The sequence below is a fragment of the Idiotropiscis lumnitzeri genome, chromosome 17, assembly GCF_059441095.1.
Source record: "Idiotropiscis lumnitzeri isolate Australia: NSW breed Sydney's pygmy pipehorse chromosome 17, RoL_Ilum_1.0, whole genome shotgun sequence".
Lineage (NCBI taxonomy): Eukaryota > Metazoa > Chordata > Actinopteri > Syngnathiformes > Syngnathidae > Idiotropiscis > Idiotropiscis lumnitzeri.
The window spans coordinates 10,643,771-10,661,103 of NC_142407.1; the positions used below are offsets into that span (position 1 = coordinate 10,643,771).

The following is a 17,333-nucleotide window of genomic DNA, read 5'->3' on the forward strand; positions in this document are numbered from 1 at the left end:
TTTCAGTATTCTTATTTGTCAAATAAATCTAATAAGGTCACCACAATTAATATTAAAAAAAACCGCGCCATTGCCTGGTTAGCGTATTGTGGGAAAGTTCAATAAAAAAATATTTATTGTGGCTGAATTGACCTTCATTTGTTATTTTAAGAGAGAATTTATCGTTCTACATGTCATGGTCGCGGCATCCGAATCGTGCATTAAAAGCATGAGCGTGAGTGAGGCCAGTGCTCAGGTGGTGGCTGGACGGCCCCGATGAGTCGTGGCCATTGGCTCGTCTCCACTGCAGCTCAACAACATCAGCGACCAATCACACGACTCCGAGCCGGGCCCTAAAGATTGAAACCCCGAGGACTGAGCATGTCTGTGAGGCGGCTTTTTCATGCTTACTTACACAAACGCAACAGATGTACATAAGTGTTTCGCTCGCAAATGTGTTTATTTTTATGGCCTCAGACATTTCTGCGGATATTTTCAAGTTACGATCTCACCATATTGCCAGACAGCTGCCGAGCAGCCGAGTTGTTTTTCCTCATGCAAATATGTTCGCCTCGACGTCTGATTTCTGACAAATAAATTGAGCAGTCGTCTATTCAGCTTTATTATACAATTTGAGATCATGTTCCGAAAAAAAAAAAAAAAAAGGACATGGGGTCCACCATAGGTGATATTCACGATATGGATTGCTCGAAAAATGCACCCACACATATACAATAATACCATTGTCGACGTGTTTCCCATTCAATTACACAGCTGTCTTAAAATTCAGCCTCAGCACCATCTTGCATTTTCTATTCCGCCGCTCATACCTGCAGGATAGACGCATATGCGTGGGATGTTTAAGTTCAGTATTAGAGAGGTAAAGAGAACAAAAAGTGTGGCTGTGTTTGGAAACGAGAGCAAGAAATGGGAACAAGATGAGAACAAGAAAGTGAGGAAGGGCCGAGAGAAAGGGATCGTTTCTCCGGCCTGTCTCGGCACCTCTTTCAACCTGCTCAGTGAGCCGTGCGCTCGGCCTTGTAAACTGCAGTCTGACTTGATTACTTTGTCAGTCTTCTATGTAAGTGGCTTTTGCTTGCCGCGCGAAATGGGCAAACATGCCCGGCAGAGAATAAGATGTGAGGTGAGGCGAAGGGAGAAGCTCAGACTAAATGAGAGGAAATTGTATTCCGCAATGCGAGTGAATAATGGAGCGTCGCTGTCCATATCAACTTTTCAAACACAACACCCAGCCTGGTGTAGTCTCCCTGCATTGGCTATAGAGGGCGCTATACTATACTTGGGAGATTATGCTTTATTCCTTCTCTACATTTGCAAGGACATGAAATACATAAATACAAGAGCATCTTTCGTGAACCAATCGGATTTGAAATTCATCCTCACAGGGTCAGAGTGCTGGCCCTCAATGATGTCAGCATTTTACCTTCGCCGGATTGGTTGGTCCGAGCAAAACTCGTCGCAGCCAAATTTCAGCTAGCAAAACACATCCGCACACATGAATAAGTATGAGATGTGAATTTGTCATGTTATCAATTAGATATTGATTCTGAACTGGTGTGGATGATGCATGTGGAACACTCATTTCAGCTTCTGATTGTTGATGTTAAGAGGTGGATAGACAGGTAAGTCCCCGCTGAAATCCCGGGTACCAAATGCAATGCCCACCACTGGCATTTTTGTATTTATAATCTTGTTGTAAATTCCACCCACATCCAAAAGGAGCGACTGTGACTCACTTTCTCCCCGAGGTACAAAAGTATCAACAGACATGGCAAGCATGGGTGGAATGCCGACTTCAGCATATTTGCATGCAGCACAACACAATGAAGGAAATAACCGGGAGGGTTTTAATATTACTATTTGGAAATTAAATATTCCTAAATAATATAAAATGTTATAAATAGCTCTTTAATTGACACACACATGCACAATACAATTCAAGTTCCATATTACTAGAGCCATAAGCAAATGTGAAAATGGCAAAAGATAAGGATGTGATTGGTCACGTGAAAGCACACGTAGCTCCTCACTTTTCAAGCAAATCACAAAACGAAATCAACACGCAGAAACTGGGAAGCAATCTGCTCCGAGCTGGGGTTCAATTCTGTTGCACTGAAGGGGAATGTAGCTCGACACTGCCACCTCAAGGCCAATTTAGGTATGACATAATATATTTACTTCTGCGCGTCAAGTCATTTTCTTTACAAAACATAAACTTTGAGTCATCTTAATTATGCTATATTAGCAGCTCTGTGGCTGCTTCTTTTATTTTGCAAATGTGTAGTTCACATTTAATAAATCCACAGAGATAGTGATCCATTGGCAGTTGTAATGTATGGAGACTGTTTCACAAATCTGCCTCAGATTTGGAGGTAAGGGGTTCGAATCTGGACTGCAGTCATTTATGGAGATTGCATATGCATCTCCCGTGCCTTTCTTAGGTTAATTGAAGACTCAAATTTGTACATAAGCGTGAATTGCCTATATGTGTCCTGCAATTAACTGGCAAAAAGTACAAGGCCTCACACCCAAAATCAGCTCACCCCCCACTAGTGAGGTTAATGATACAGAAAATGGATTGGACCTGATTACATCGTTTGTTTGTTTGTTTTTTTTAATCGTTATAATGCAGGCCAGCACTACAAAAAGATGTTCCCCAATCCTACATGCCGTGTATAATTCCTACTCTGTCACTTTCAACATAAACGTCTTGACCGCAAAAGTCGACTATTTCAGGAGTGGCCTTTGACTCCCACAAAAGCGCATTGCACAGCTGTCACAAGGTGGATTTGCTCACGATGTGCACCTTGCGTGATTTAAAAGCTTTTTTTTTTCAATTATTCCTTTTTGTACGGTGCATAGTGCAAAAGAATCCGTTCCCTTACCTCGACACAAAGATTGAAATGCCAGACAAAAGCCGTGATGCTCCTGATGTTGACAGACAGGAACATGATGAGCTGTGCTCCCGAGATGCAAGGCTGCGAGGAGGCCAATGACAGCAACTGGACAGGTCATTAAAAAAGATACACATTTTTGGTACAAGCAAGAGTCACATTGTGCTTGTTCCTTCAAAACTTAGCCACGACTTATTGAGCTGGAGTCACTGCAAGGGGATCTACATAATCGGGCAAATGGGGGGTTGGACATACTTTGAAGTTGTTTTTGCACTTCATTCCTTAAATTGAAAGCTAAAGCCCTGCTGGTGTTTCACCAGCATATAAACAAAGCATTGCCTCTTTTTTTTTGTAACCGGATATCACACATTTGTTTGTCTTGCACACATTCTTGGCTGTAAACATAATTGTCATCCCGCCGATTATGAACAACTGTTGAAATCCATCCATGCAAATGAGGAAGTCTCGTAAAAGTTCCGCTCTCAAAACGTATTAGAGATGAACAAGAATTATGATCATGGTGACAGTATTCCTAGTTGTAGATTATAATAGTAATTAGTTGAAATGCAGCGCAAGCATTACCGGGCCATTTGATGGGAATTCAGGCATCTTCCCAAGAACGCATTACCACGACTCAAAACGCACTTGGATGACATTTCCACACTAATAAACTGATAACAATCCTTTATTGTTAGCAGTCTGGTGAGAAAATGAAGGATGATGTGACGGGTAAAGAGAAAATAAGAGAGAATGGGAATGTGAAATGGGTTTTTGAACGAGAAAAACCAACATACCTGTTTTTAGGTCACAAGTGTGGCGCAAACGGAAGTCAGTCGGGCCTGCTTTGCTGTAATTTCGCCATTATTGCAGATATTGACCTGGCGGTGGTTCTATTCAACAAGCTAAGAGAGCTTGATCCCGATCGCATCGACAACACGTTCTCCAACCTGCTCTTTGCCAAAGTGAGCATTCAAGTGGAAGAAAGGCAAGCATTTCTTAGTTTTTATTTAATATATTTTAAAAAGTTGAACATGTGTGTGTGTGCTCCCATAGATCCATAGGTACACAAATTAGCAAAGTAGGTGGCACTGACTTTGTTGCATGTCTACAAATGACAATCGATGCGTAAAAATCATGCGTAAAAAAAAATAAAAATATATATATATATATGCATTTAGATTTTGAATATAGGGTCAGAAGTGTTTCCAAATGAAAATGGTCGTGAACAATATAATTGCATAGAATTATCGTACTCGTGCCCTCTTAATTCCTAAGCGCAGAGAACATTGTAAATAATAAGAGGGCTAAGGGAAGTGTGCCACAAAGCGAGTTTGGAGCTGTAACTGAGCACACCTCCATTCGTTCACCTCGCGACAGAAAGAAACTCTCGTCTTCCTTTTATTTATTGTGTGTGTGTGTACACACGCACGCGTGCACACTCAACCTTGTTACAAAATTTTTCTTGCTGTTCTATAACATATGAAGAACACGGTCAAACTTAAAGCCCAAGAATTGTAAGCACCGCATCCCTGGAAAAACACAACCTCTTTCAAAATGTTCTCCTTTGTTGAACATCAAAACTGTATTTGGCATGAAACCAATAAAAACAAACAAAAAGGGTCAATATACATACAAGATCTACTCCCGATGAGGCGTGAACAAGCTCAATACTTGCCGCGCAGGCTGCGAGGGGTCGGGACGGGGCTCGGAGACGGAGATCGCTGGCGCGACCTCAGGATCCGAGAGGAAGGAGTTTGGTTAGAGTCCTCTGCATTGCGCGTGTTGTATTTGCGCGTCGGCGTGCAAGTGGGGAACAAAGAATGGTAAAAGGGCCTCTTCTGCGGAGGCTTGTTCTCAGAGTTACTGGTCGCCACGGCGCCACATCCCCGCTTCTTGCAAGAAGTCGGTGTGGCAAAGCCCAGGCGGGGTAGCGGGGGAGGCAGGGTGGCCTGCGCCTGAACCGGCAGATCGGCCTTGCGCCTCAAGTCGGCCTTGACGAGCGTCAGGCCGTTCTGAAGTTCCACTAGGATCTGGTCCTAAGAGGAAGTGGGTCAACAGGGTTAAACAGTGCAGTGAAGGCCGTGATCACCCAAAGGAGTTAGGACAGCAAACCCTCCACATGCTCGAGCACACAAAATTCACCCCATGTAGGCATTGTGTTAAATCAATTAGTCGTCAAGCTGGTTGTGCAGAGGAAGATGTTAGTGAAAATGAAAGGGAGATGAAAAAAAAGAAAAAAATTAATTGGAGAATTGCTGAAATAAATAACATCCAAATATTTTTCCTCACAAAAACTATTGACAACTCCTCTCAGCTAATCAGTACAGCACTAACATGACAAAGGAATAAGACTGTTGTGACTGTTTATTTTCCATTCCATTGCTTAAAAGCTTATAATAACAATAATAAAAATGATTTTCCTTCCACGTGCGATCTCACTGAAGTGTGTTCAGACATTTTTCCCAGTATTTCAACACAAAAAAAAATCTTAAAAAATCCGGGCTGCGATTAAAAATAAAAAAAAAAACGATGGCATACAGTCTTAACATATTGATGACATAAAAACATACCTGTTTGATTAGCGTTTCATCCGCTGCAGCCAAAGCCTGCCGCAGCCTTTCACCGCTCGTGTTGCGGCAGCAGGCCCGTTCGCCAGACTGCAGGTCTGAGCCGAGCTTCTGTAAATCCGAGCGCAGCTGACGCAAGTTCTGTAGGAAGGTCACGCAAAAAAAAATAGTAGTGGCAGTGCAAAATGCGGCGGCGGATTTAGCCGAGGCGGGGGCTCCAAGTGCTAACTAACCCTTTGTCCCTCTTCCAGCTTGCGGGCGGCGGCGTTGGTGCCCACTGAGCCTGGTGCCTCCAGTTGGATCTTCAGCTGCGAGACCTCTGTAATAGCAAGCATAACAAGGGTCTGGAAATAAGTTATGGCTTCAGTGAAAAGGAATACAGGGTGGGCCCACCACTGTCATGAATGCAAAGATAAATAAATAAATAAATGAAATCGTACAATAAACGTACCCCGTGTCTTGCTAAGCAGCTCGGCACGACACAGTTCAAGCTCTTCACGCAATCGCACGTCTTCTCTCTGGGTGCTGATACGCTGAGACCGCCGGAGCCCGTCAGATTCTTGCTGGGGCGCAGAGCTGGGGCCCGTCTCACTTGTCGTCTTTTTCTCCAGGGCGACAGCCAGTTCTTCAATCTCCTGATCACGCTCCTTCGTCAGAGGAATATGTTGACATCAATTTCCACGTCACACAACCTTTATGTTAGAGATCCTCGCAGCGCAGGTTTGCATCGGGTACCTTTAACTCTTGGCTGTAGAATGTCTTTAAATGTTTCTGAAGGTTTGTTATTTTGTCCTCGCAGCGCTCCTCAATCAGAGCCCTCTCCGCTTCCAAGGTTTCACTACGGGACAGGAACACAACAGTTGTTTTTGTTGTTGCTCAAAAACGAGCAAACACACACAAAAAAAAAAAATATGTTGGCTGTTATTTTCTTTGCACACCTGAAATCGTCTTGCATTTTGGAAATGACTTCCATCATCTCAGAGACAACCTGCTCCCTCACGTTAGCCTCTAGAAGTTCTTTTTCTTCCCGCTGGCGATGTACCTCTCGCTTCAGGACATCAATGGCGTGCAGCAAAGACTTTTAAATAAATACATCAACACAATTGGTGTCAGTGGCAGTTGAAGTTTCTCGAATTCTCACCTATAGGACAACCACCACAATCTCATACGCACCAAAATATGAAATGTGATTTCAATATTTCGACTTTTACGTCAACAGCATGCAGTATGATTTTTGTGAAAGACAAGTATAATTTGGTCTTTGCAATTGTGCTCAAAATACTGCTACAATAACTAAACCATTTAATGGGAAATATTACTTCATTTTTAATTAATTTATTCATTAATTAATTTCGCTTGGCACATTTGATGATTTGAAACCACTAATGTGCATGACAGACCATGTCAGATAAAAGTAAATAGCTAACCGAGCCCATACACAGATTACACCTGAATCGTGAGTTACCATTTGGCTATGATTCTCTATTTTTTTTTTCCTGTTGTTAGACAACCGCAGGTAATATGGAATAAAATTTATAATGGAATGACATAACTGTAAACATGAAACGGTGTTGCGTGATAATGTCCCTTTACCTCACGCAATGCTCACCTCTGTATTCAACATGGTGATGTCCCCTTCTTCCATATCGCTCTCATCCGCATCCTCTTCCAACACCGTGCTGTCATTCGCATTGGCTGGCCCACGCAACAGAGACAGGATACATGCCACTCTGTTTTTTGTGGAGGGTGCATGGACCAGCTACAAGGGGGGTTAAAAAAAAAAAAAAAAAAGTGTAATAAGTGTGTAATAAGCAAAACCTTAAGTCAGTCTAAATGTAGATGCTAACTTGTGAAGCAATAGCCGAGAACTTGAGAGCTTGGAGAGTCTCATCATAGATGGAGGCACACGTGTTGATGTTGACCACCATGCTGGATGTTCCTTGGCCACAGAAGAAACCCTGAAGCACGCGCGTCAGCTTGCTGTCCCTGAAGGGCACCACTTGAGGTGGCCGTGACCTGTGAACGTCGTTCAAATGTTTCAGCCTTTTCTCGGCCCCACAAAATGAAGTGACAGTGATTCCATTTTCATAAAAAATTATTTTCGACAATTATAAAGTACATTTCGCAAACCGATCAATACAAGTGAATTGCATACTTGTTGGTCTGGTTGTGTCTCAAAGCAGCAATACAGCGGCCCAGGGTGAGGAGGGAGGTGTTTATGTTGTTTGCCTCTTTCATCCGCTCACCGTTGCGCTGCTCTTTGCAGCGTTCCGACCCAGCCAGATCACACACAGTCAGTCTTTAAGGAGTCAACATGAAACCACATGATCAAGAAACTACATAAAAAGGGACATTAGAATAAATAAAAACATTTGAAAAAAGTGACATTTGACGACACCCAAATATAGTCTCACGTGGTCCACTTACTCGCTGATGTGCATGTTCTGACCAGAATCTGCATTTGGGCGGATGTGCAAGACACGGATGGAGAAAATGCTATGGCTGGAAAGACAAAAAGAGGTCGGGAACATTAATAAAACAAAAACAAAAATAAGTCAAAAGCCTCTTACCTACGACTCGAGTTTTGATTGAGATGTGTGCTGGCAAAACTTTGGTTACGATGTCCGGTTCTCAGAATCTTCCAAGCTTCCTCAGCACTGCGGACCTGAACCCATGTGAGATCTGGCAACCAGCGGACGCAGCAAAAGTTTACATATTTACAACATCAGCAGACCTGAAACGTTCAACTTTTTCTATTGTCATTTTAGAATTTCAACATATTTGCATAGCTGTTAATGATTTACCCTTCACGTAGGGATTGCCGTGCTTGTCGTCGCTAAGTCGCAGCGTGACCCTCTTTCTCGGCTGCAGAGAGGGCGCAGCGTCCAATAAGTCGTACAGGAACTCATTGTAGATCTCGTAAAATGACACCCAGATGGAGAACTGCAGCCCTTTTTCAAGGTCGTCTCCGCCGCTGTGGGAGAGGCTGTCGGGCTCCAGACACACAACGTCATCGTCTGCACAATAAGAACGTGTGCAAGTGAGCACGACTGGAGCTTTTCGACGGAACTCCACAAGGCGAGGTTTGGGTAAGGAAGTCAGAAATAAAATGTTTCTTTGAAAAGGTTTTCTTACCTTCCAGTTGGGTAGCAATGTGGCTGGTGACAGAAAGTCCCCCAATGCCACTGTCCCATGTTGTCGTGTTGCCACCTCGCCACGAACTCTGGTTCTCATCCTGTAACGCATCAAATTTTGAATTTTACGTGAAATGTGCAACTCATCAGTGACACGCTGTACTTGCTGCCCTCTGTTGTTTTTCTTTTGTTTTTTTTACCTCTTTGAGGAGAGAGTTTCGGCGCATTTCCTCCACCCTGACTTCAGAAGGCTCTAAATGTCTCACGTCCTGGTATAAGACAGGCTTCAGGTCCATGGCGCCATATAGACGACCCTGCAGTTTTCGGAACAGTGACACTAAAGCCCTGGGTAGGAGGCCGGCATCCCGTCCAATGCCTGCACAAACAAAGAACATCACTGGATATTCAGAAACTGTTTAAGACTTATAACAATGTCTCGTCAAATCAATGAGGAGCAGTGGCACAGCATCTTACCTTGAATTGTGTATGTCTTTCCAGAATTGGTGACGCCGTAAGTGTATAGGAGTCTATTCTCTCCCTGAAGAACATTTTTGACCATCTCCTTCATAGTGCACTCATAAAATTCTTGCTGGGTTGTGTCTGGTCCACAAATCTGAAACGGAGATCAACGAGACAGAGAAAGTTGTTAAAGTTCTTGTATTGGAATGGAGTTAGTTGAGCTGAACAGAGATTGGATTTTGTGAAATAATGAATACATATTTTAAGGCCATATCACGACATGCTTATTACACCTAATGTGTTTAGAAGAGTAACCCACCTTGGAGAAAGTGAACTTGTGAATGCTCTGCGAGATGCCCCTCTCTGCCATCTTCATGTTTTGTGAGCACTTGGGAGCTTTGAGCAGCAGAGTCTCTTCATCTTGTACTTCCACACATTCCTGGAAGATGGGCGCATTTAGAGAGGCTCCGCAAAGCATAAAGGAGGAATGGGATAGATCAAAAATTGGACCTGGTCTTCGCGCCTCTCTCTCTCCTCCCCTGTGAGTGGTCGAATGCGCAGGAAAACTTTTACCCTCTCTGTGTTGCCCTTGTCGCAACTGCCTTGTTTCATCACTACAGGTTTCGAAACAAATTCCTGAAATAAGAAAAAAACTGGATTTTAATCGATTTGTGAATTTATGACAGCAAAAATAGTTAGATAAATGACCTACGGCGCAAGTCATTAAAATGCAGAGTGGGAAAGTTTGCATTTACCAATTTAGTTTTAAATAAAACCAAACAATGAAAATACTAAAAACACAAATTGTAAAAGACTTAAAAACAAAATCATACTCACCAGCCCCATAGTGGAAGGCCGTGTGTCCAAGCCCGGTGATATGACAGAGAGCTCAGGAAGACGCGGCATGCCCGATCCTCCATAGTCTGCTGCTGTGGACTCAAACACAGCTAAATCTTCCCCTTCGTCAAAGGGGGACGCACAAGTTGAGGACAAAGAAAACGCCATTGACCTGTTGCAAAGACAACAATGTGCAAAGTATGTCAAGTTATATGGATGCAAAATAGTGTCTGTACAATAGAGGGTCTGTCTTAGCTGATGACACACACATGTCTCAACTAAAGTATATACATTGCAATTGTTTATAGTGGACATGAGGGTGTGTCCGAAGACAACTCCTTCACAGTTTCGTGAGTTGAAAAACAGGAAGGATTTCTCCACCCTGTTCCACATGACGTGGGAAAAAAAAAACTAACAACGAACCACAACTTTACCAAATTACGAGTAATAACTGAAATGGCAATTTGTGTTAGTTGCCTTCGTAGGAAATTAATTATTACGTTAATGCCGATTTTCTTCTTGTACAAATGACAATAGACCACCAGTTTATAAAATAAATGCCAAACCACTTATTTGATTAAATGTCACAATTAAGTAAGATTTAATTAGCATACTTGGACACGTTGAAGTTTCGGTTGTTTTGAACTTACCGTGTTTGTATAAGGTTCAAATGACGCTTGTTCTCCAAATACTGTAAAAACACTGGCAGCTCTAAAATCGTTAAATCCCAAGGAAATGATCTTCAAGAATATGAGATCCCATCAAAGGTAACACTAACGGCAGATTTTTTTTGAGGGGGGGCTGTGTAAACACTCTTAGCACAGCATCGTCGTTCTACCTTCAAACAATGCGCCAGGGATGGAAGAAACTATCGAGCAGTTTGAATTAGCCCCCCTCACTGCGTGGCCACTAGCTGATTGGCTGCTTGTCCTTTTCGTCTGCTCCGATTGGCTCTTACGAATACTGGAGGTGCGCCGTGTGAAACATTCCTACTAAAACAAGTCCGGCTTTACGAAAGGTCCGGTCACGTGTTCATAACGTTCATCTCCAAATTGCATGCAATGCGCTTGAATGGCATTTTAGTTTATCATGCATGCTTACAAGTAGACGACAAGTGCAGTTAAGAATTGAGACAAATTATAGGTTATAAACATATTTACAAATTATAATTATATGACAAATGAATGCACCTAGAGATGATTAACATAACCATACTGCACTATACTGTATTTTATTTGAGATGACAGAACCTTAATCATTGATGGAGCGTTCATTAAATTACAACTGCTTAATTCCAACAATAATTCTAATGATTTGTTGGTTGGAAAAATCTCACAACCTCGTTCAAAGTTTTGTTTCACGCGCACATGGAAGCACACTCATATCAAGTCAAATTTCTTAATTTTTACAATACAGTAGATAAGTTGCATTATAGCAAAACATTCAACAATACAAATGCCGTTACAGGTTTAAAAACAACAACAACAAACAACAGTTTGTCAGTTTCACTAACACTTCTTCACTGTAATACTGTCCTTGGTCTGTTGATCATCTGTTGTTTGTATCAACAATCCAACAAAATCTAACTCAAATCTTGCGTGGCACCTGAATTATAATTCTCATTGGAGGAGATTCTGTTAATGCTGACTTGGTTGTGCGACTTTTGGAGCCTTTGCTTCTGTACACTGTGCTGAACCCCGTAAGCAAAGTAGATGATTAAACCTGTTTGAGAGAAAATATATTTTTTGAGTTCTGTTAATCCATTTTGATGAAAACTTAAGTCTATATTCTTCGCATACCTATAGCCATCCACACGACATAGCGTATCCATGTGTCCGATCCCAGTTGAACCATTAAGTAAATATTGATTAAGGTGCTCAAGACAGGAAGCACTGGCACAAAAGGAACCTGTTTATGTAAAAGAACAGAAATACGATGAAAAAGTAAGAGAACAAGTAAAGCACAGTAACAACGACTCTCCATAAAGTGTAAGTATTGGATTTAACGACGATAACGTGCCATGAAAGCAGCTCTCGTTGTGCTCTGCGGTTGTCTCCAGATGGAGACGACAGTGAGGCTCAAAATCGCTGTCACTACAACAATGCACAGCACGCTCCACCACTCGGAAGACTGCAGCGAGGTCACAGCTTGGGATATGAACACACTGAGGATGGTTGCTAAAATTACTGAGATGGAAAAAAAAAAAATCAACTTAAATCATGACAAGTAACGGAATGTATTCATACAGGTTGTACCAACATCGGAAGCAAATAGAATAGAACCAGAAATAAAAGTCGGACTTACTGATCCAAACGGTCAGAACAGACACATTTTTGGATGTCCGTTCTGAGCATTGTGAAGGAGGAAAAACGAGTCCACGGACTGTGAAAGGCTCTTCTTTGTTGCCAGCGTTGATGTCCGCTTGGTATCTGGACAAGTGAGGACATACTTTATGTACAAATATCAACTATACTTTGCAGCATAAAAATCACACAGGACACAAAGTAAAAGAAAATCTGCAAACACTCAAATTACCTTAATATGAGTATACATATGGCAACAAGCGTGTAGGCAAACAGCGTTCCGATGGACATCATGTCAACCAGCGCCTTCAGGTCAAACAATAACGCCATGATGGCTGCAAAATCACAAACATGTTACAATATTTCGTCTCACATTTGCCCTTTTTTTTTTTCATTCGTTCTTATTGTCATTGTTTTTATTACCCGCGACAACACCTGATGCCAGAGTAGCAATGACCGGACTTTGTCTCTCGCTCATTTTGCTGAGAGGGCTGAAGAGAAGGCCGTCCCTCGCCATTGCAAAGAGCACTCGGGGCATAGGGAACATGGATCCCAAGAGGCTGGGGTGCAAATTCAAACTGGTCTGATGAAATCATAAAGACAGCGAAACTATCTTCTCATAATTCGAGCACTGAATTGATCGCAATGTTCCGCTTGTCTTATAGGACGAGCAGGCGTCATTATGCCAATTATGCCAAACCACAACTTGCAATCGATTCAATGAAAAGACCCGGATAAATACGGATATTTACCTTTAGATGAACAACCAACCAAGCGAAGTTAAAAAAAAAAAAAACGCGAGGGGGGGGCCGTCGTGTTCATACCTTGTAGACAGTGCACAGAGTGATCCCACCGCCACGGCGTACTTTGCAGGACCCCAACCCACAAACGTAAAAGCCACAGGCAGTGGGCTGTGAGCACTCAGCAAATAGTACGGCATCATTAGAGTAAGCGCAGCGGACACGCCGAAATATGCCAGGAAGCAAATGAGGAGGGATGCCACAATTCCGAGTGGGATTGATTTCTGGGGATTCTGAACCTCCTCTCCTAAGGAAAAATGAAAACTCGTAAACCCTCAAGAGCTACAGCACAAGTGGGCAAGATAAGAGCCAAAATATTAAACAGCTCCCAGTAAGATGTAATACACTGCAAAGTACAGTCACAGAAATAATATTGTTCATTTTATTTTTAATAATATATTACAAATATTTTCTAGAGGTAGAATTTCCATTCTAATTCAATCTAATCATTTTTTTCCCCTCTCTGTCTTGCAGTATTCGACAAAAGTTTACCTGTGGTGGCAATGCAGTCAAAGCCGACAAATGCGTAAAAGCAAGTCGCCGCTCCTGCTAATGTGCCATCAAAGCCAAAAGGAAAAAATCCGCCGGATCCAAAAGTCATGGTTTCATTCAGTGATGATGTATTTCTATAACAAACAAACAAAAAAAAAACAAGAATGTCATATTATCAAACACGGGAAAACAAAAAAAAATCTGACAAAAGTATTCTGACACAAAATTTTGGTATATTTTTTTTGTCTATTTATCAAGATGGAAATGAGAGAGGCAAGCAAAATTCAGCTTTTTTGTTCAAGTAGCGTATGAGAGTGATAGAAAAAAAAAAGATGCATACTCATGTGAATTTGTTAGATAATCTTCATCAATGTACCAGTTGTTGAGATCTCCCTTTATGAAGCCAGTGAGAATAACAAAAAGCAACACGATGATGTTGACTGCCGTAAAGACTTTGTTCACAATAGCAGACTCTTTCACGCCGAATGCAAGAATACCTGGACGAAAAGCCAAACGCGACATTTAAAGACGTTGTGATCTGATCCATGAAGTGCGGTGGACGGTTAAAACGTGCCTGCCAGGAGCATAATCAGGCCAGCTGCAAAGAAGTCCGGGTAGGGAGCTAAGCCCGGCAGGTCCATGGCAGCTTGTTGACCCAGTGAATTAGCGATGACATTTCCAATGAGGTCATCAAAGGTTCCACTCCATGCTCGGGCCACACTGGATGTGCCTTAATAACAAACGGGAACCAATCATCTTTCTTTTTTTAAAAATATTTTTTAAATATAATCTCTTAACACTTAGAGAGCAAATGGAAGGAAAGTTAAAATAAAGACATAGACAAGTATTGACATGTTTTATAATGTTTATATTTACACAATCGGGATTTTGGAGCCAATCATTCATCAGCGAATTAAAAAAAAAAAAAAAAAAAACAAACAAAAAAAAAAAGGATAGCCGATCACTTATTTGATTAGAAGATGGGCCAATCTATCCGATCTATTTCAACAACGAGGGATTTGGAACCAGCCCGGCCCACGAAGAGCCAAAATTTGAATAGAATTGAAATGCATGAAAAATGCAAATCCGCCCCCCCAAAAAATATTTCAAAATATTTTTTTAAAAAAAAGCGGAAAAAACAATCGCTCACTATTAACAATGGCAGCGCAGAACATTTAAATGTTAAGTGCACTTTAAAATGCACGGTCATGTGATCACAACAAGAGTCCTGAGAATAACCTACCATAGTTAACCCAAATTCCGTCGCTAACGCCGGAAGATAAGATTGACTTGTGAAGTCATCTCGGGTCAAATTCGCCCCCCTTAAGCTAGCTAGAGGACTTAAACTGTATTTACCTATAACATAAGACAGGAGAAGGTTCCACCCCGTGATAAAAGCCCAAATCTCGCCCACGGTCACATAGCTGTAGAGATAGGCAGAACCTGTCTTGGGAACCCGCGCTCCAAATTCAGCATAGCACAATCCCGCAAAGACCGAAGCTATGGCTGCAATCAAGAAGGAGATGATGATACTGGGCCCGGCCACGGTTCTGGCCACCTCTCCGGACAGCACATACACGCCAGCCCCTAATGTGCTGCCCACTCCCAACGCCACAAGGTCAAGGGTCGTCAGGCAGCGGCGGAAGTTGGACACCTCTCCTTCGGGCTCCAGAGGTTTCCTGCGTGATAAGCTCTGAAGGAACAGCAGGATCTTTGCGCCAGACATCTCGCTAAATAAAGGTCATGAGAAACAAGGAGGCAAACATTTAAAAGACAAAAGACAAAAGTTACACGTGCACTTGAGAAATGATCATCACGGGGTTAGACGAAGGGTCAAAGGGTCATCGTGAGCATGATTGAAATATTGTCGAAATGCCGGCGACGTATTGGAAAATATGACGTAAAATAATGTAAAAAAAATAAATACATTCCTTTTCTTTACAGATGACAACAATAATTTGGACGTGACCTTTTGAAATCATAAAATGGACTGCAATCAACCAAATGGCTGTGATCCAATGTTTACACACCCTTGAAAAGTTTGCATTCATTCATGTCATTTGATGTCCGTGTTCCGGTCGTGAAGCTCTTGAGGCACTGCGCTGACTTGCAAAGCAAAAGAACGGTCCGAAATTTTGAAAATGACAGTCGCGTTTGTCATGTTCAAACACTGACAAAAAAAAAAAAAATATTCAGTTGACACTGAGCCACAGTTAGGTAAACCCACAAAGCTCTCAGTCTGAACTGCCAGAAAAATTTAATTAAGAATAAAAAGAGAAAAAAAAAAATCCCTGCAGAAAATTGTTTTGCCTAACAACAAAAATCTGACACATAACGCTACTATCCAGAATTCATGTTGGGAGATTTACAGTAAGTTGAACTCTTTATATTGGTCCCTTTAGTTATTATTAGTCATAATGACAAAAAATATTCCCTTACCTTTTGCAGGATGAGAGTGACTTTCCACACGTTTCGGACCACACCACTTGTGCCGATATGTCAATCCCCACACTGTGAAGTCTTCATAGCGCAGCATTTTTTGATGCATTATGTTACATTTCAGATGGATGTGCCATTTCTGGAGGGAAAAACAGAGAGAGGGGGGGGGGGGGGTTACTAAATGCTGCCATGAGAAACGTTCAGCCATTTCATAAAGTCAATATCATACGGTCAAATGCTTTGTCTCGTTTTTGTGTACCGATGATTACTTATCGTTATTATTATTATTATTATTATTATTATTATCAAATAAAAGGTTGTTTGTTGAGATGCATTGACAATCTATTCCAGGTGGGTAAAATATTTCAGTGATCCAGAGCGGGCAAATTGATTTGATTACGAAAATATGAACTCTAGGAAATATCCTCAACCATTAAAAAAAAAAAGAACAGTTTATTTACTGGTCACGCGAATCATTCAAAATGCAATTTCAATCAACTTGCTGTTGCTGATCTCACATTTTTATCGCAATTGTTGAACAAACAAAGAAAATTGAATTGCTCAAAGGCAATCATACCTCACATATTTAATTCAAATCCTTTTCGAGATGAGATGGGATGGGGTGTAACTTCAATTTTAATTTATTTATTATATTATATATTAGATTATATTTCATGATTTTCCGCGTGTTTTTTTGTTTCCTTTTTGAGGTTTCCGAAATCACACCTCAATGCATGCAGATGGAAAATTTTGTATTGACCTAATTTGAACAAATCAATAAATGGAATTGAAAATGTCTGCCTTAACAAAAATGAATTCCATTTATGTCCCCCAAATAATCAGGCTCCCGCACTGTCCGGTGGCGAAAGCAGCATCCGTGCGCCACCCATAAGAGTCAACTCAAATTGTTTTGATCCGCGACATCTGCTCAGCAACAAATTGAGGAGTTGTTCATCAGAGCAGAAGCGACACGGTTTGAGCAAACTAACGGCGCGATCCACAGCTTCCAGGGATTCTCAGCGCCATCCAATAATGCAGATTACGATCGCGCCGAAAAAAAAAAAAAGTGATTTGTGTGTTTGGAATCGCTTTGATGTGGTATTTTATTTCTTGAAACGTTGTCAATAGTGCTTGGATGCAGATGATGTTAAAGTGAGGAGCGGAGGGTGAGTGGGCTTTATTAGCTGGAGGAAATGGACAAACCTTCTCCCGGTTAATCATTCATCCAAAGCACAAAGTAGGCTCACAAAGTAATTGTCCACTGAATTCATTCGGCACTCAGGATATTTTGGTTAAGCGCCTTTCAATGACTTACTGCACTTATTTGAGGGAATTTTATTACAGTGATTACAAAGAGCTTTGAAGGTAAGTTGGACATTTTTAGGGATATTTTGGGGCTTTTATTTTT

General features: G+C 41.6%; 2 protein-coding genes across 3 annotated transcripts; both read right to left on the reverse strand.

Annotated features, from left to right (window-relative positions):
- Positions 1–4,281: 4,281 nt before the first annotated feature.
- Positions 4,282–10,822, reverse strand: kif20a (kinesin family member 20A). Of its 2 annotated transcripts, none has more exons than XM_088279644.1 (19): positions 10,542–10,822; positions 9,892–10,063; positions 9,565–9,690; positions 9,374–9,493; positions 9,070–9,208; positions 8,796–8,971; positions 8,597–8,696; positions 8,266–8,478; positions 8,032–8,143; positions 7,889–7,963; positions 7,617–7,760; positions 7,309–7,477; positions 7,071–7,220; positions 6,400–6,539; positions 6,197–6,299; positions 5,913–6,108; positions 5,695–5,780; positions 5,465–5,602; positions 4,282–4,930 (listed from the first exon to the last, which is right to left on the reverse strand). In XM_088279644.1, the coding sequence occupies exons 2-19, from the start codon at positions 10,057–10,059 to the stop codon at positions 4,559–4,561; spliced, it is 2,727 nt and encodes a 908-aa protein (XP_088135770.1). In that variant the 5' UTR covers positions 10,060–10,063; positions 10,542–10,822; the 3' UTR covers positions 4,282–4,558. The 2 variants fall into 2 exon arrangements, with proteins under 2 accessions (XP_088135770.1, XP_088135771.1); XM_088279645.1 differs by lacking the exon at positions 4,282–4,930 and adding an exon at positions 4,945–5,074 and having other exon boundaries at positions 10,542–10,821.
- Positions 10,823–11,106: 284 nt separating this feature from the next.
- Positions 11,107–16,060, reverse strand: LOC148320180 (cationic amino acid transporter 2). Its single transcript, XM_088280030.1, has 12 exons — positions 15,926–16,060; positions 14,843–15,216; positions 14,061–14,216; positions 13,827–13,983; positions 13,487–13,620; positions 13,019–13,241; positions 12,618–12,754; positions 12,427–12,529; positions 12,196–12,320; positions 11,911–12,077; positions 11,691–11,799; positions 11,107–11,613 (listed from the first exon to the last, which is right to left on the reverse strand). Exons 2-12 carry the CDS (start codon positions 15,210–15,212, stop codon positions 11,474–11,476), a joined length of 1,821 nt encoding a protein of 606 aa, XP_088136156.1. The 5' UTR covers positions 15,213–15,216; positions 15,926–16,060; the 3' UTR covers positions 11,107–11,473.
- Between the last annotated feature and the right edge of the window lie 1,273 nt (positions 16,061–17,333).